Here is a 19412-nt window from a genome sequence, read left to right as displayed (position 1 = left end):
GAGTAGACTGGCATGTGGTAAGCATGAGCTCTGCCGTGTGGAATAGAGATGGGACACTAAGCTATGACTCTCGTGACCAGCCCGCAAAGGACCAGAGTGGAGAATGTCTGCTACAGACGGGAACCAAGGTACAACTGCTTCATCAGCTGGAAGTACTGGGCCTAGTTCAGCGAGATCAAGTTTATCAAGAATAGATGTGATTAGTGGCTATCAACTGTGGTATAGACGAGACGACATGTCAAAGGCTGTCGGTGTTAAGATGGACAGGATGCTGACTTAACCACAGTACAGCCTACGTTTGCCTGCCCTGATACATGTATGGCTTTTGTACCTGGTTAGAGTCAGTTCCAACAGTCACACTGTGGCTGACGTGAGTGTCATGTCTTACTTAGGATGCTAGCTTAGAACAGGATGGCCCATGGTAGTCAGCTTCCTGGAATAAGCCCCATGCGCCTGGACACCAGGTGCCCTTGTGGGAGTCTGACTTTGTTTCCTTTCTCAGAGTCCATTCTGGTTGCTGTTTCTTTGCTCCCACCACTCTTACATGTTTACTTGAGCCAGTTTTTCCTAAATCCTTGACCACTGACTAATCATTTTTTAAGTATGGGAGCAAAAGTGCTTGTATAATAAGTATGAGAACCTGAGACAGAGCCCCAGGACCCATGCCAAATTCATGTATGATTGTTCCTAGCTATATTCCCACATTGGGATGCAGAGGCGGGGGCATCCGGAGACCTCAGAGATGACCGGCCTAGTTCGGTGAGGTACCCTGTCTCAAGGGGATAAAGCCAAGAGTGCTAATGACATGTGATATCCTCCGTTCCTAGCACATGCCCTCCATGTTCATATGCATGTACCACACACAAACACACACTTAAAAGGGAAAGGATGAGGAGTCAGTGGAGCTCGTTCCGCACTCCGCCATCACGTGCTGTAGTGTGCAGCTTGCCCCTCCCACCGCCCCCTTCAATACAGGGAGTATGTTTTGCAGTTAGGCGATTGCATTGAAATTTCACCTCCCTTTTTCTAGTTAGCAGTTTACGGCCTGCATGGGATGCAGTGGTGCATGTGTGCAGTTCATTCAATGCAATTCAATGCATCTTGCTGGTACTGCTCTGTGTGGGTCTTGTAGGATGAGTTCATGAACTAAACAACGGTCCTGCGTCTAGGAGTCAGAGCCTATCTGGAGAGAGGCAGGCAGTAAATGGTTTAATATGGCCCTGTGTCTAGGAGTCAGAGTCTAGCTGGAGAGACTGGCGGGCGGTAAATGATTTAATACATTCCAGGAGATACAGCAGGGTGGTGAGTGAGAGACATCGGAGGTATGCTGAGGGCCTATGGGAAGCCTTGCAGCAGAGGTGTGAAGGAGGTAAGGGCCAACCCTATGGCAGCCAGTAGGAGGAGCATCTAGTGAGTGGACACAGAACATGTAGGGTGTATTTGAGAAACTGCAGGAAAACCAGCAAGGTGGAACAGAGTGAGAACGGAGACAAAGAGAAGCTGAGCCCTGGGAACTGGGGTTTTGTCCACTTAGAGAGCTGGCAATGCAAGAACCTTCATGAATGGAGGCAAGAGGATATGGTCTGGCTTGTCTTTGTCAAGGCAACCAGAAGCCAAGGACAAATAGTAGGGGTCACTTAGAGTGACCTTTGTCAAAAACTAAAGAGTGGTGTAAATGGTCTCCTTAAAGTGAACTCATTTCGATGTGAAGTTTTTAAACAACTTGAAATTGTAAAAAGCCATCTGCAGACATGTGTGCCAGCCCTTTGACGAGACGGCCCGTTGTGGAGAAAGAAGGGTGGCCAGCTGCCCCATGCTGTAATACTGAACGCCCTGGGCCGAGGTGGTTGCTAGAGGAGCTGTCAGCTCTGCTAGTTCCATCTTCACTGAGTGTCCTATTGTGCACCAGAGGGCGAAGGTTAAACAGACGTCTCTGTCAGGTTAGATACACTGGGACAGTGACAGGCCCTCACAGAGCCTCACAGGAGCAAGGATCTGCTACCTCTGTGAGAGTTCATTGCTGGGAGAGCAGAACTGAGCCCACAGATTGACAGGCTCCCACGCTGAGCACACGGCTATCGTGACTTCTCACCTGCACAGTCCTGTTAGGAAAGAAAGACCTCGCCTCTTGGTGCTTACAGCCCTTGAGTCCCATAAGCACCTGTGTGGAGCCCTAAGCTGGCTGGCTTTGAGTGCCTACCTGCTGCCCAGTGTAGCTGCCACGGCGCTCTGAAAGTGTCATTTCCTGATGGGACTGCTTTGAGAATCATTTCCTTGTGAAAGATCAAGAAATGCCGTCTGCCACTGTGTCCTGTGAGAGGAACTTTCAAAGTGTTTAAAAGGACCCGTTTTTTGTCAGCTTTTTAGAATAAGGGGACAGGAGAACAGGAGCTGAAATGACATTGTGGCTTTTCCTTTGTGAACCAGAGAGTTTTGGAGGGGAAGGGGCATCTTGGTCAGAAAAACATGAAGACCTGGCTTGTGATCTCCTCGTTCTAACCACAAGACTAACACAGCTTGGGAAAATGAGTTCGAGGAAGCGGCACTTTAAAAAACCTACAAGCAACCTGACAGCCTCCAAAGAAGATGGCACTGCCCCTTCTTGATGGAGGAAATCCGTCTACTGTGTAGATGGTGTGTGTCTTCCCAGAGTTCTGTTCTCATGAATAGACTAGATCTCACGGCCACGTGCGGAGGCATATGGGTGACACCTCCATCCCTGTCGCCTAGAGGAGCCCCTGCCTGCAGCGTTCCCTGTGGCTGCCTCCAGTGCTGGTGAATGGTAGGAGGCTCTCAGTACCTAACAGATGCACTGAGCTTACAATTTTTTTAAAAGAAAGTATGCTTAAAAAAAAAAAGTGTGGCAGTCATCTGAGTGTGGTGGGGATGCCGTAGTCACATATTCAAGTGACTGAGGTGTGAGGATCGGAAGTTGTAGGCCAGCCTGTCTTTAAAAGTCCCGGAAGAGTACAGAATGCTGGCACAGACATGCATGCCTCTACTCCCAGTGACTTGCCAGGGTGACGTAGGAGGGTCATTTGAGGACAGCTTGGGCAACATAGCAGGACCCTGTCCCAAAACAAACAAAACCAGTCTATAGAAAGCATAGCCGTGACACGGCTTCCCTGTGGTGTGTGAGAGTGAGTGTGTAAGTGTGAGTGTGTGTGTCTGCCTGTCTTTGCTGCCTGTAGGTCCTTGTTGCTCTTTTCAGCTAGAACTTTATAAGAAGCAAGAATCCAGTCACAGGGGACAGCCAGCTTTAGGTGGGGACCAGTTCCCGTCACAGGGGGCAGCCAGCTTTAGGTTAGAACCAGTTCCATTTGAACCAAATCTTTCTTGGATGTATCAGGTCATTGTATTATTGTGGAGACCACCTGTGCAGCCCAGACCAGTCGGTCTGGACCTTATGATTGTCCCGCGGAGTAATGGGAGTCCTTAAAATATTCCTGCCTCCGCCTCCCAAGTGCCAGGATTGCAGGTGCACACCATCATTCTGGTTGATGGTGAGTGTCCATCCTCTCCATTGTTTCCAGGTGGCCTGGAGCTGGGGGAGGCCAGGCTTTGGTACTGGCCAGTGAGGTGATATTGCTCAGAGGAAAAGCTATAATTACTTCTGGCCAGTGGCTTCAGGCCAGAGCCACACTATTGTGGCTCCGACTGCTCTCTGGAGGAGCTTGTTTTCCTAGGAGACTAACTTCAATGACATTGTGTTCAGAATCCCCAAACTTCACGGTCCTGGACTGGTGGGTCCCCTGATTCATGTGTTGACACCCTAACCATATCCCTCAGGGTGGGAAACGGAGTCCTTGCGTGTGTAATTGGATAAGCTGAGGTCATTGATTAGAGGGCGTAGTCCAGTGAGAGTGATGGCCTTAAGAAGCAGACCCTGCTCAGGGAGGACCTTGGCCTTAGCCCTGTGTTTGGAAGCCATCCTGGGAAACAGGATTCTCCTCAGAGGGCGCATGGCCCTCTCCACACCTTGATCTTGGACCTCTGTCCCCAAGACTGAGAGAGAAATCATGATGTTTAAACCACTCAGGGGTAAATGTAGCCCAGGTGGACCTTAAACTCACTGTGTATTCCAAGCTGGCTTTGAACGCGCAGTAATTGTGCCCCACTGGGGTTACAGGAGTTTGCCGTCATACTTGATTTATCTTTGTAGTCTTTAGGGGACACGTTTAATTAGAAATGGAGCCTCCATAAAACTCAGTGTTAATGTGCCGGGCTTGGTGTGGTCAGCCTTCCAGCCAAGTAAGTGTGCAGGCCCTAAGTGGGAACGCTGCAGTCAGGTCGGATGGCCAGAGGCAGTGAGTGCTGTTCTCCACACTGTGGCCCTCTATGCTCTCTTAGCTCTGCCTTGTTTACCTCCCCGGGGCGGCTCCCTCCACTAGCAGATCTTTTCATCTTAGGCTGCGTGTCACTCGCCCATAGGTCACGTCCTCGGGCAGCCTGCCTTCATCTAGTTGGGATGTTCTTCAGCAGTACCCTCTGCTTGCCCATCACAGAATGCCCGTGTCTGTGTCAGGGTGCCAATCTGTCTCCCACCCAACAGTCAACTTCCTGGGCACAGGGAAGTTCCTCAGATCCTCAGATCCAGTGCCTGGGTAGAAGGTGCGCTTAGGAAGTGTCCGCGGAGGAGAGAGGGAGGAGGAGGATCAGCTAGCTTGTTTCTCAGAAGCCTCTTGCCACTCCCTAGATGGCAAGATAAGCTTCACCTCCCTAGGTTCTAAGGACCTGGGAAGTGGTAGGATTAGTTAGGAGTGAAGGGCGCAGCAGCAGAGAAGGTGCTGCAGGAATAGAGGAGCAAACTGACACCTCCGCTGCAGGAATCAGGGACACTTAGCTTAGATCTTCAGTGCGTCCTCCCTCCTAACCCGGACCAGCTGGTTCAGTCCTGGGCTCCTGAGGTCCTTGGAGCTCCACGTCACTGCCTCAGCCCCAATAGTCTTACTGCTAGAATCCCATGCCCCTCTAGAACCTGCCCCAGGTCCCGAACACTCACACCAGGCTAGTTGTGCACACCACAGCAGGGTTCCAGCACCGTTTCTTAGGGCTCCTTCTTCCTGCCAACTCCCCACACAGAAACAGTCTCTATCCCATTTCTGGATGGATGGGAACATATTGCTTTGTGAAGAATGTTCTTGGAAGCCCCATAGACTTCTGCTTTGCCCTTGTCCTCAGTGGCCCATCCAATAGGGAGAGGGTATGGGACATAAAGGAGGGAACTTGTCCCCCAGTGGCTAGCGAGTGTGTAAATGGGGCACAGAAGAACATTTTCTTCTTGTTGTGGCAGTGTTCATTCAACACTCATTATGTAACTGCCAGCTTCAGGCACAAGAGAAAGGGGTCAAGTCCTTCCCGCTTTTAATTGAGCTTTGTGTGCGGAGGAAGGAGCAGAGCGGCTGTGGGAAAGGCGGTCTGAGTGGAACTGAGAAGGGACTGGGTTTTCCAGATACCGTGCTGTTCTTTTGACCTCCTCTGGGCACAGCAAGCACAGTGTGTGCTCAGAAGATCTACCCGGGGTGGGGTGGGGGCACAGATCCAGCCAGAAGGAACAAAACCAAATGGCAGCCATATTCGTTTCCTGGGCTGCCTTACAAAGCTCCCAGAGCGGGGTGATTACGACAGCACAGACAGTTCTGTCATCTCTGGAGGCTTGGCATGCAGGACCGTGTTCTCCGGAGGCTCTGGAGAGAACTTCTGTCATCATCACGGTTGGCAGTAGTCCTAGGCATCCTCAGCCCTCAGCAGCATCACCTCGTCTCTGTCTCACAGTCACGTGATCTCTCCCTCCGTGCATGTCCAGGTGTCCCTAGATCACTCTTTCCTTGTAAAGACCCTGCACATGAGACCTGCTTCAGTGCAGCATTTCATCCTAACCCAGCCATGTCTGAAAATCCTTGCTTCCACACAGGGCTGTATCCACAGAGGGCAGGGCTGGGACTTCACAGGTCAACGCACAGTACCACTGTTGTCACTATTTCCTCTTCCTTCCCAAGCGTGGAAAGAGTGAATTTGGAAAATGTGTATCTGCATATGTTCAGTCCTTGATATAGCCCTGGATTGTGTTTAGACACTGTCGTACCTGCCCCAACTGTTACAAGTGTGATATTTGTTTCTTTAATGCCATTGAACTGCTTGTCATTTTTAATATCCTTATGGAATATTTCTGCTGTTATAGAATAAGGATGAAATTTCTCAAGATCAGCAGACTCCTCAAGGAAATGGAACAGAAAGGTGGTTTTTGGCATCAAGCAGCACATAAAGATCCTGGGTGGTGGTATACAAGGCAGCCAACACCGAAGGTGTGAAAGCAAATTCCATGAAAAAGCATGGCCACGGAAAGTTTGTGTGTAGAAGTTGAAAGATCCATTTGAGAGGCTATACACCCCAAGAGCATGGGCATGATCCTCTGTGGATCCTCTGTGATCCACTTTGAGAGACTGTACTTCCCAAGAACATGGACATGACCCTCTGTGGGTAAGAAACCCAAGCCTGTTCCAGACTGCTGGGCGTGCTCGGAACCTCCTGGAGGCTTTAGAAAACGTTGTGTGTATCCAGAGGCAGCCTGACCCACAGCCCCAAGGAGGCTTCTCCTTAGCTGTTTTGTTCTTTTCTCTGGAGACATTTATATGGAAATGTGACCTTTGCTTCCTCATAGACCCATCTTCCTGGGATTAATTCCACTATTGAAATCATAATAAGCTTTCAGGACATCTTGACTTCAGTATAGTGTTAGATGTCCCAGATGGGGAAGATCGTATGAGCGTTTGTGTGCCATGTGTGACGAAGGTAGCATCTGCGGTTGGAGGTAAGGACACGGATGTGTTCAGTTCAGAGCCCACTGGAAATGGATGTGGTTGTCTTATGCCGTTCATGACCACCAGTGTTGCACTTAATTCTCTCAGAAAGAGCAGACACCCTCGAAGGAGGCAAACAAGTTGAATTTTCTTCTAAGGCGTCTCCCTTGTGATAGATGGCTCCTGAGAGCAGAGCCAACCTGCACATTCCCGTGAGCCTTTTGATTCTAGCATGCCTACAGTTGCTTGCGTGAGGAGTCTCTAGACTTGTTGTTGCCTGCCTGTTCTGGCTGAGACCTGGAGTCCCTGCTGGAGGCCACATCCACTCCGGGAAATGTGAAAGACATGTTCCCAGGAACTCCAGAGGCGATGTTGTGGTGTTGTAATGAGTCTACCATGCAGGTCTCTGCTATGGCTTCTTCCTCTGGTCACTGTCCAGAGCAGAGTCCATGGGAAAGTTGAGCCCAGAAATAGCAGGAGCGACTCTCTCCAGACTGGCCGAGGAGAAACCCACCCCAGTGGAATCATTGGGAAGCAGTCTGTGTTCCTGATTGCTAAACTTGGCTCACTAATACAGTAACACAAGTTTCTGAATGAGATCCATGGTATCAACATCTCCTATACCTAATAGTGAGGAACACCCAGAGTACACCTTCAGGTTATAGAACAATACAGCCCTTTTCCTGCTGGGCGCCTTTGTGGGCAAAATGTTAGGTAGACTTGGATTGTTCCTGGTACTGGTCATCTCTCATTTTCTTCTTCTATTAGAGATGTCCAAACAGATGTGGTGTGTGGGAAAGAGAGACACATCAGTACTAGAAATGAGGAAGGTGCCGCAGTAGTAAGACCGTTGAGTTTGGTCAACGCCCTCTTTCCTCTGTGTTTCAGGGTCCCTGGTGTTGAGTGACTGGGGGTGTGGGGAGCAAGGGTCAAGGCTGAGCAGAGTGGAGGGTGGAGCCTCTGTGGCTCCAGCAGTTCTGATGGTGGTAGTGTGTAATCCGTCACTCTCACGGTGACCTGCACAGGCAGGACTAGAAAGCTACTATGGAAGACGTAGGTAAAGGCAGGCTCGTTGGTGTCCAGGAACCCACTTAGTGGGTGCCCAGCTAAGTGCCTGAAGGCAGATCTTATACAAAGTTAGGGAGATGAATTCATGGCCAGGAAGAGCTCAGGTTCGTATCTGTGGGGTGCCACACCTGCTCACCTTCAGTGAGTTCTTCACTAGTTTGTGCCTTACTGGCGCCAGCATTTAGTTCCCGGCACATAATCGTTTCAGTGATGATTGTGTCAGTGCAAGTAAATTTGCACAGACACACCATGTGGGAAGTTGTCTCTGGGATTCATGTGTAACAGTCCAGCAGGTGTGATGTGTTTGACTCAGGCCCACTCAGGTGTGACAGTCTTGGCCCTCGCCCTGTTTCCACTGGGCCTGAGAGCTAATGAGCTCTGTGTGTTTCTCCAGCATTGCCTTTCTTCCTCTTAGCAGCACTGAGGTCTGGAGAGATTCTAAATGCAACTCCACCCAGAAGCCTGTCTACACTGAAGATGAATCCTATACAACATGCATCTGGTCTGCCAGGCAATGCCCCAAGGGTTTTTCTACTACAAACTCATTTTCTTTTCCAACATCCCAATAAGACCATTACTAATTTTACCTCATTTCACCCATTTGTTCATTCATTTATTCATTAATTCACTCACATATGTTTTGTTTTTTCAGACAGGATCCTGTGTAGCCCATAATAGTCTCAAACTTGTATAGTCAAGGCTGGGCTTGGATGCCTGATCCTCATGCCTCTGCCTCTCAAGTACTGAGAAAACAGGCATGTGCTTCCGTGCCCAACTCAATACCATTTTTTAGGTGGGGAAATCAAGGCTCAAAAGATAGACAAGGTGACAAGGCTGGTATCAGGAGCTGGGAGCTCCTTGATCCTCTTTGTCCCTACAAATAGGAACCATTATAAGGCCATTGGAGAGCTACAGCCCTAGGTCTCCCTGATGGTGCTTAGGTGCTTCTCTGCATCCAGACTGTGTCGGATACGTTGGGTACACATCTGTAGAGAGACAGCCCGGTGCTGACCCCTTAGTTTCGCCCTCTAGGAGAGGAGACAAGTGACTAGGAGCCTGTCTCCCCCAGTGTGCGCCACTCACCTGGCGCTGGGGTGACTTCCCAATTATTTTTGAAGACTCAGTGGGAGTTTGGTGAGCGTGCCTAAGCAGGACGTCACAGACCAGAGAAATAGTATGTAAAGACACGGGATTAAACTGGCTTTTTTTGTGGGTGGAGCGCTGCAAGTGCTCAGCATGCAGACACAGTAAGACGCATGGGAAAAAACGTGTCACCTACATTGGAGAGACAGGGCCGGCAGTGTGAGCTGACTTCATCCCAGGGCTGTGGGCAGTTTAACATCATAGTTCCAAAACAAGGTTAAGATCTCCAAACCCCGATTCACTCAGTAGTGCTGTTTTCCCTGCTTGTGACATTGTGATACTGAAGGAAACTGGAAAAGTAAATCACTCCATTCGTGAGCTGTGTTGACCTCGTGCCAAAAACAACGATTTTTGTTTTCTTCCACTCACTTTTTCTTTTCACGAGCAGTTCCGTGAGCAGAAGTTATCCTCAGATGGCGGGATAAGTGCCTTGAGGGCTTCTGTTTTTGTTTTCAGTATTTTTTCAAGTGGCTTTGATTGCATAAGAACATCGGGTAGAATCACTCCAGCAGATTCTTTATAGCAGGGATGGTGGCTAAGGCTGATTACATAATTGTTCCCTCGGTCTATTCTCAGACCTAACATGTTGCCAGAATATGAAAAGCTAACGATGGTAATGGATCTGAACATCTTTCCAAATTACGGTTCTGGGCACGGTTGCCCTCACATTGTTTACTGTGGGGCAGAAATCAGTAGTCCTGATGTGGTGTTCACCATGCCTGCGCTTGCCACCCAAGATTCAGTGCGGTCTGCTCCGCCTTGTCTGCAAGCTCACGTCCCAGCAGCACCTCTCACGTATGGCTGGTCTCGCACGTGCTAATATTTGGGTGGGGAAAGGCAGTAAACTTCTGCTGTGCTGAGCCTTGTGTTTTGCAAGGAGAGCAGAATGCCATCTGTTGGAGGAGGTGCGGGAGTGTGCAAAAGCTGCTGTGAATTCCGTGAATGCTTAATTTGCTGTAGAACTTATTTTAAGTTTGTTTTGTTTTTTTAATTTAGAGTCTTTGCATTTAGTTAGTTGTTTGTTTTTTTGTTTTTTGTTTTTACTTTTTAGAATAGTCCTTATCAGTGGCAGAAGATCCTTCTGTAGTATATTTTCCGTGCTGCCGTACCGAGACAGTACCCAAGTCGGGTATGTATATGCATGCATGCTTTACAGTTCTCTGGGTGAAAAGCTGAGACACCAATGTGCACAATGTGACTTGCCTTTCTCTGTTCTGAATTTGCCTAGATTTGATGTTACAAATTTCAGTGTCTGATTTTGGGGGTATGTTCTACTTTCTTTTCAGCCAGAAAACTTCCTTGGTTTTGTGAGTGTGTGTGTGTGTGTGTGTGTGTGTGTGTATGCTCATGAGTGCAACTTCCCCACCATCTGCCTATTTCTAAATGTCCATTTTATCACCTTGTCCATTACTATAAACCAAGAAAAATATGAGGTTCACCGTATGCCACTGGGTCGCTCTGACTGTTGGAAAAGGTAGGTTGAGTGAGGGCTCAATCCTGTGACTGGACTACATCTTGTGTCTTGGCTTTGGCTTGGAGACTGACAGGAGAGCGGGACCACCACCGCAGGGCAAACATGTCACAGCAAAGTGGCACCAGGAACAGATGTGCATAACTGGAGCCTGGCGAGAGCAAAGCTCCCCTCGCTGGATTAACCCACCCTGCCTCTGACTCAGAGCAGAAAGCAGTGGTAGGGGGTCTGGCCTTGCACGATCACCTCTCCTCGCCACTGCCTGCAGCCTTTGGTTCCTCCCTTTTCTAGACTCAGCCCTACTCTAGCACCTGTCATGGGGGGCTGCTGGTATTTGGGGAGGGCAGTGTGCCACCTGTGTCAGACACATCGCTGGGTGCAACTCCAGCCTCTGTTCACTAGGGACTGGAGCCGCTACAAGAGCATCTACTGGTCAGATAAATGACTTACAGAGCGCACCAAGTGTCGACCTTTTTACTTCCACACCCTTAGAACAACCTTGCAAAGGAGGTGTGCTCTAGAAAAAAGTAGCAGCAGATCTTACGGCTTGGAGGTTTGAGGCTCATGTAGGAGCAGCCATGGGCTGGCTTCAAGGATGTCCCACAGAAGCTTTCTTGTACCTGCCTAACTTGCCATGGCCACAGCTGTATCAGAAAGGCAGCCCGTTTCCAGGGAAACCAACTGTGGCAAGGCCCAGAGCATCTGAGTGTGAACAGCCTGCCTGTTCTGCAGCCCCGGGGAGGCCTGTGCCGGCGGCCGATGGATCTCTCTGGGAAAGCCTCTTCTGACCATGACCTGGATGGGTCCTGGGGAGCCTCCTCATTTTTCTGCCCTCCTTGGCTGACCCTTCTGATGGATGCACTCTTCCTCCTGCTCCAGCGCATTCTTTCATTTCTTTGCATACTACTTACCACATGACCAGGCACTGGCAATGCATGGAGAGAGGATGGGCATGGTACCCATCCTCCTGAACTCAATCCATGAGGGGAAGACAAATCAGATTACATATATATATATTATGTCACTGTTTTAAATAGATGATGAAGATGTTCCAACAGGTGACCACTGTCCCTTCCTAGCCGAGGACTCATTCTATCTCTGTAAGAAAATTTGGCTTCTCCATTCATTTCCTCTTTGAAATGTTCACATTAGATTCATTCCCCAAGGGTTAATTTCCATATGCAGGTATTGCTCCTTGCTGTATCAGGAGCTTAGCCTTTTACACTATGATCTGTGGGAGCAGTGGTCCCAGGCAAGAGTGGGAACGGGATCCTTTTGCTTGGCCACCCCAGCCCCCACAGACAAGCCACATAAGTCCCACTACTGTGGCAATCTTTCCAGGATGGAGCTTTGATGTTACCTCCTTCCCAGAGGGCACCCAAGGCTCACGGGAGTTTGTGGACACAAGGTTCCCAGCATGGCACATGCCGTGCTGAAAGGTAAGTGAGTGGGGGCCCACTGGTCAAGACCCCCCCCCTTTTTAATAGCAAAAAATGAAGAGTCGGTGTGGAGAAGTTTGAAGAGTGTCTGTTTTTCAGCTGTGGCTTTGAAGGTTTGGGTATTTTCCTTAAAAAAATGTTTGAATGGAGCTTATCCGAATCATCTATCTCAACATGGCTCCATGTGGCCTTCCACATTGTTAGATACCTCAGGGAAATGCAGGCTGCCAGGTAGCTGGTACCTGAACAACGTCTGTTCATGCTTGGTGTCCCTGATGCTAGGAATGCTCTTAAACCACCTGTGAGCCTGACTGTTCTGCATTGTGGCCCTGGATAGAGACATTTGGATGTGACTTTATGTCTTAGATGTGAGCAGATTCGAGTCTACCATTTCTCAAAGGTTTTTAGTTGAGGAAACTAAGTGGCCCAACAATGAATTCTATACCCAAAGAACACAGTTTCTTTGGAAGACCCACAGGGGGACCAGCTTGTTGTCTGTAACAGAGTCTACCTTCTACCAAAGTAACAAGGAAACTGTGAGTGGCCAGGTGGTATATTATGCTCTTGACATTTTAATAAACAGACATCCTATTTATAAATAAATGATAGCCCATTTGCCATAATTATCCACTGATAATTACAATTCTTTTATTAATGATTAATGGGAAATAACTGCTGAAATAAAGGTATATTAATAGACACATCTAAGAAAAATACATATCAGTCCACTACGATAGTATCTGTTAGTAACAGCGCTTGCTGTCTTGGATCGTGCACACATTGACTTATTATATAAAACATTCCCACAGCTTGTCCTGTGACGTAGCCATCTGTCACCGCAGCCCAAGGCTGGAAAGGCCTTCAGAGGTCAGACAACCTGCCCTTCCTGCTTTGATTCCAGGGTGGCCAAGATGGGACTAAGGTGGGGGTTGTGTATTACCCCTAGAACTCTGAGCTGTTTTCTGGTTCCCATGTTTACTTTGTGTTTCTCTGTGTGGACCAGAGAGAGAACCTGGGTATTCCAGACTGTTGAGTACAGCACACACCAGTGGGGGAGATGCTGCTTCATCACAAGAGGGTCACAAAAACAGGAAACTCCCTAGTTCCTCTGCATGTACTTGAACCTCCTCTGCGGGGCAAGCATCTCTCAGATAGGCAGCCTTGTCTTCCTGTGTGGGTTTTCTGACCTCTCTTACGGCATATCAGCTTCCCAACTCCGTCTCCCATACTCTTGCCTCACCCCGCCACATCTCCTCCTGTGGCCCGAAGCCTTGTGCGTGGTTTTTTCACCTGAAGTGAACACTGATTTTGAGCAATGCTGCCAGATTGGTCTTTAGAGAGCTTTCCCCATCCGTTTTCATCGTTTTTACATTGGAGTCGCCAGTGTGCATGAGGCCGTGATGGAGAACACGTCGTTGCCCTGAATCGTCATGGTCATCCTTTGCTGTGTAGGATCTGTGGCCCCGCCCACCTCTCCTCTCCCTGTGTGCATGTTCAGGCCTCACTACCGCAGGATTCGGTCTTGTTCTTGGAATCCAGAGCCTGCCTGCTGGTTGCCAGGCCTGTGCAAGGCAGTGGGCATGTTGAGCGTGAAAGCGTCTCTTCTCATAGAGACTAGACAAACCTCCTACCAAACAAAACAACCAACAGCTGAGTCCTAAGCTGTTGCCCGATGCTGGGGGCAAGTGGAGCCCAGAAGAGGGGACTGAGAGCATTCAGACAGCTGGGGAGCAGAGTGCTGCTCCGTGCAGGTGTACTGCGCTAGGTGCGTGAGTCCTTGGGGACATAGAAATGTTTGAGACTCTGGGAACTTCCAAAGATGTCTGAGGGTAAGCTGGCTTCTGGCATGGTTAATGGCATTGGTGGAAAGAATTCAGTAGAGAGCCATGTCCAAGCTGGAACTCTGCTTCTGAGCCAGTCTTCCATCCTGGTAAGGGAGAAATCTGAAGGGAGCTTTGCCAGGGGTCCAGGTCATAGGGAGCCCCCAGGTCTCACAGGACCGACCATCACTCAGCCCCTCACCCCTATTCCCTTATGTTTGGAATATTTGGCTCATGTCTCCCAGGCAGCTGTGGTCCAGTGGTTATTTCGTCCTTGTTTGCATGGCTGGTGTGGAAGCAGTAAAGTCCTGTTGAGAGTCGTGAGCGAGACGTGGCTCACACTCCCCACCTGTCAACAATCAGTGGCTTCTAGCACTCACCTGAAAAATTATTCTTCATGGGGCTTTTTAAACTCTCAGACTTGCAGACATGCACAGATGGGGTGAGTTCTGGAGTGTTCTGGTCTGGGTGATGGGACAGGGCTTGAGAACAATGTGGAATGCTCAGCGTACACGCAAGCCGCCAGGTGTACGCCAGCTCGTGGCTGGAGTCTCCAGTGGACACAGATGACCTGATTATTTGACAGTTGCCCCAAAGTTCAGACTCCCTCAGTGTGTAGGGAAGGCTGTTAGGGAGAACGGTTTTTGTTATGATTCCTAAAGGGTATAGCTACAGCTTTGTGTGTTAAAACCAGAATGTTGAGCCGCGTGGGGCCGTTTCCTAGCGCCTCCCGGTGTGTGTGCTCAATTCTTTTTCCTGGACTGGGTAAGATAGGTCTGTGTTGCCGTTTTTGCTTGAGAAGGATGAGATACAGTGGGACTCGGCAACCTCAGCTGAGGACAGTGAGGGAGGACGGTAGCAGGCCTGTCCACTGCCGTGAGATAGCTCAGTCCACAGCTCTTAGCCCCAGCTGTCCTCCCCCTCAACCACACTTTTAGGGTCAGACTTCCTGGGATCACGCAGGGGTCACTTCCTGGGAACTTTGGTGGTCAGGCTGTTGGGCAATGGCTTTCAGAAGGTGAGGGGTGCTATTTACCCTGTGACCAAGAGTAGCTCCAGGTGGCAGTGAGCAGACTCTCCCTCTCCCTGTGCTGAACCCAGAGCAAATTCGCTACCACAGCTGCAGCCCTGATTACTTGCTTGTTTTTATTTTGAGGTAAGGTCTTGCTACGTTGCCCAGGCTGGCCTCAAACTCATAATGCTCTTGAATAATGGGAATTATGGGAATGTGCCACCATGCCTACTCTGGGTGGAGTCTTAAATGAAAAATAATTTCCCCATGTGGTGTTTCCTGTCTTTAGTCTGAGAAGGGCGGATGCGAACAGAGGGCGGAATGCCTGTTCCTGGTGCTGTCCTGAAGTGCTCCCTCTTGAGCCTCCCGGCACCTTCCCCACAGGGCCCATCTAGGCTGCCGGCCTCCTCTTCTAGTTTGGGAAGGGATTTAGGGACTTGTAAGTGTTTGTTCCCAAGTCTGACCGTTGCCCCTCTTGGGGGTCCAGCACTTCTGTAAGGGTGTCAGTCTTCATAGCAGAAGATGTCATCACTGCCCCATGGGTGACAGAACTTTCCAAACAGTTTTCTTTCTATTAAACTTGATTTTATTCATGTATGGGGGCATGTGTGAGTGGAAGTGCCTGAACAGGCCAGAGGCATCAGACACCCCTGGAGCTGGAGTTACAAGTGATTGTGAGCCACCTTATGTGGGTGCTGGGACCGAATTCAGGCCCTTTGCAAAAACAGTACATGTTAACCACTGAGCCATCTCTCCAGCCTCCACAAAGCTTTTAATTGCTCCTAAGTGTAGTTTGACTTACATAGTTGCCTACATGTAACATTTCAGAAAATCATCCATTATTATTTTGATAACTCTTTTTTTCTGAGCCTTCACATTAGAAACACCAGTCTTGCCTGCAGTAGGACACCCATGTGACATGCCCTACAGTGGCTCTGCACACACGAGTGCATGCAGGGTCGCAGTGGACACTCGGTGTCCTGAACAGCAAATGCAGAATTCCTATCATGGTCAGGGTTGTGGGAGGCGCCCAAGACCTCACAGACTCTCCAGGAAGAAACAAAAACTGGCACCCGTGCCAGGAATAGCCCAGTGGGAGGCAGTGCAGCCAAGGCAGACGCATGCCACACCCCTGGGCCTCTCCCACGGAAACGCTACCCTTGCAGTTCCCGAGGGTCCCCCAGGCTTGCCGAGAATGCCTGTCTTGCCCAGGTGTGACTCATTTCCTCCAGGCTTCACAGGAGCACTTAACTCTAACAGAGCCTGGGCCACCTCTGGGGAGCTGGGAAATGTAGTTTTCCATCTTTCTGGAGCCTGTGGTCTTGGCAACAGTGGTTCAGTTCATTGAAGATTCCTCTTATATTCACTTTGAGCCTGGGGAGGCCAGTGAAGAAGCCCCCTTTCCAGCATCGTCCGCAAAAGGAACCCCCACGGCAACACCGATCCCTAAGAATTTCAATCCCCCGTAGGTGTGTTCCCCTTTAAGATACCTGCTCATCAGATTCCAGTCACCTAAGGAGGGTTCTCAAGTGCAGGGAACTGTATTCCCTGGGCCCTGAGCTCAGCAGCAGGTAGAACCACCTGTCCATCCATTCATTCCCCCTCAGCCTTGGGTTTGTGGTGGTGTCTGAGATGAGAACACTGGTCCCTGATCTGCCCGCTCAGTTCTTCCCATAGCACTGATGTGAGCCTCTCATCTGTGGTTTCTCTGTGTGGCTGTTCTGAGAGCCCCATGCTCTTGTCTCTTTGCCTGGGGCAGGCAATGATATAATCCCCCAGTAACACCCCCTTCACCCAGTAACCCATTCCCTCCACCTAGGTGCCGTCACTCAAAGTCGACAGAGCCATTTAGAATAGCAGCTACAACATGTGACATGAGCCTTCTGGGGGGGGGGGGGACTTGGTATTTAATAATCACATCGTCTTTCTCACTGAACGCCTAGGCCCCTGCTCGCCCTCTTTTGTGGGCCTGACAAGGATCTTTCTAGCATCGTCTCTCCCCATGGCATCTCAGAGCCAGCAAGATGCCTGTAGATGTTTGTCCGGCTTCCCTTCCTTAGGGTTTCCATCTGGAATCCTGTTCTGTCACTTGCTGATCCCAGCCTAGTCTGAAGGAAGTCAGCCGTCCCAAACAGCTTCCATAGGCCTCTTCCCCACCCCCATACCTCACCAGGGCTCTGCTAATAACCTCTGTCCAGTGCCTTTGCTGAGGCCTAGGACGTGCCCATAGCATGGTTTTTGTTGTTGTTGTTTGTTTGGTTTGGTTTTTGTTTTTTGGTTCTTTTGAGACAGGGTTTGTCCTGGCACTAGCTCTTTTAGACCAGGCTGGCCTTGAACCCACAGAGATCCACTTACCTCTGCCTCCCGTGTGCTGGGATTAAAGGCGTGCAACACCACCGCCCGGCTCACAGCCTGTATTTTAACTTGTGGACATGGACTGTATCTTAGTTCTCAAAGGAGTCCCAGAGTTCTGCATGGAACACAACGAACACACCGCTTTCCTAGATAACTGGACGGATGGGCGACTTGTCAGGGCTGAATTTCTAGGCTTTGAAGATTTACTCATTTCATGGAGGAAGCAGAGCATGGTGCCACCAAATGCAACAGGAAGCATGCTCTGGTGAGAGCAGGTGTTCTGTGGAGCCCTTGACGTGTTTGTTCCTTAGGGCCATCTCCAGAGAAGCTGAGAGCTGGGCAGATGGCCACTGAAGGGCTTTGAAGGGAATAACGAGGTGATCCAACTGGGGCCATGGGCTCTGCCTCTCTCCAAGTGTCTTTGTCACAGCAACAAGAAACTTGCTAAACCCGGAGCTACACCCTATGCTCCGGTGAACCCCAGCTAGGCCCCTCCTCTGTGCTCACTAGCCAGATGATCCAATGTCCACACAGCTGGGGCAGACTGCATTTTGTCTCACTGGGTGTGGCAGGTGAGCCATGCTGGGCATTCAAGCTCATTGCTAAGGTCACGTGGCTCCTGCTTTCTATCTTTTCCTAGGCCCCACTGGCGTCTCCTGACTTTTGTCAGAGTTGGTTGCTTGACTGTGTCTAAAACAGATCAAAAGATAAATAGCACATGTTCCCCTTCCCCACTCCCCGCAGATCAACACACTTTTTCTTCAGTTGTGCCCAGCTTCTGTTTAAATAACAGGCCTTTTACGTGGAAGCCAGCTAGTTAGAAGGGGGCAGTTTTCCCAAGATCAGTGCTGTGGAGACAGGGTGGAGACAGGGTACTTCATCTTGGGGTGAAGTGACGTTCCTGCCGTCATCACTCCCTGTAGCCCTTTCTTCTTGGCTCTTTATAGTGGCCAACAGAACCATCTCTGTCTAAGTACACACCTTAGAAAGATGAAGGAATATTGACCTGCTTGGACTGAAAAGGGCTGTGGGTTGTGCCCATTTCTTTCAAATTACCCAGATGTGAGGTTGATGTCCCACTGATAGTCACCAAGGGTAGGTTACACCTCACCCAGCAGCTCACAGGCAGAGCTTCGAGAACAAAGTTCTTCTGAGGACATGGGAGCCCTTCCCGGAGGTCATTTGTGAAGGATTTTGAAATGGTGTGTATCCCAGCAATGCCAGTTCCAGCAGCTTCAACAAAGGCAGCGTCTTCAGGTCAGGAGGCTTGGAGAAGAACTTTAGTGACATTGAGTTAGCTGTCACCTTTTCACCTCACAGTTCCTAGCAGTTCTGGCAACACAAGTTTACTTGGAACTCCAGTCCCTAAAGAGGTTCCCCATAAAACTGCTCTAAAGCGGTGGGGGAGTCCACTGCTCCCGTAGCCATCTTAGCAATCCATGTCAATGGGTACATGAAGCCAGGCAAAGGAATGGAGTCGGCAGCTATGCCAACCCCACTTAACTCAGGTGTTCACATGAGGTGGTTCGGAGCACATGCCAGGCTGTGGTGATATGGGGTACATCAGTGGGAGGTCATTCTGTACAGTCACAGATGCAATCCAGCCTGGCTCCCAGTCAGTCAGCCAGCAGTGAGGTTCGCCAGTGTGCTGTGTGTTCACCTTCAGATTTTCTTTTGTTTTTTCCATCTCAGTATATGCATGTTAAAGCAAGTTTAGAAAATACATAAAAATTAGGTCAAAATTACAAGCCAGACCTCAACAAAGCCATTGTTAACATTTTGGTCCATTTTCCTCCAATCTTGTCTTTCCCTCTAGTGATTTCACGAATACAGGACACAACAGAGGTGGTTTTCAGGTTTGTTTGTTTGTTTGTTTGTTTTGGCAAACCCTCACCTTTCACAGCATGCTGGTTGGTGAAACACAGTAATAGGAAAGGGGACAGATGTGGTCCATCTCTTCTCCCATGGCTTGAACATCAAGCCTTCTCATTGCTGTAAGCACACTTCTCCGATGGCACTTGTAAACTGTACCATTTTCTGGAAGAGTCCCCAGCCTAAACCAGCTCCTCCTCCTCCAGCGAGTAGTTGCCAAGGCTTTACCCACATTAGTCATTGTCCTCCGCCTTGTGCCTTGTAGCGTGGCCCTGCAGTCAGGCCTGGAAGCTCTCAGCACATGAAATGACTGGCATGCACTTCTGGACTCTTCCCCACTTCATAACCAGTGTGCCGTGCGCCCCCACCTGACTCTCCTCTCCTCTCACCCTCCAGTCTCTACCCTGGGCTTTGGTGCCCCCACCATGGGAC

The 19412-nt window shown here is 49.7% G+C and overlaps 1 protein-coding gene across 4 annotated transcripts in view; it reads left to right on the top strand.

The window, feature by feature from the left end:
- Cables1 (Cdk5 and Abl enzyme substrate 1) overlaps positions 1-19412 on the top strand; it is a 100965-nt gene that overhangs the window by 53565 nt on the left and 27988 nt on the right. For 2 of the 4 annotated variants that reach the window (XM_085676317.2, XM_048448002.3), the window contains one exon: positions 10063-10140. The exons of the other annotated variants lie outside the window; for them this stretch is intronic. In XM_085676317.2, coding sequence (XP_085532443.1) covers positions 10063-10140 — 78 coding nt within the window. The remainder of the gene's footprint in view (positions 1-10062; positions 10141-19412) is intronic. 4 annotated transcript variants of the gene reach the window in all.

This window comes from Myodes glareolus, chromosome 13, assembly GCF_982192425.1.
Source record: "Myodes glareolus chromosome 13, mMyoGla1.1, whole genome shotgun sequence".
NCBI lineage: Eukaryota > Metazoa > Chordata > Mammalia > Rodentia > Cricetidae > Myodes > Myodes glareolus.
The sequence above is the reverse complement of the archived record's forward strand: the minus strand, read 5'-3'. Positions and strand labels throughout refer to the sequence as shown.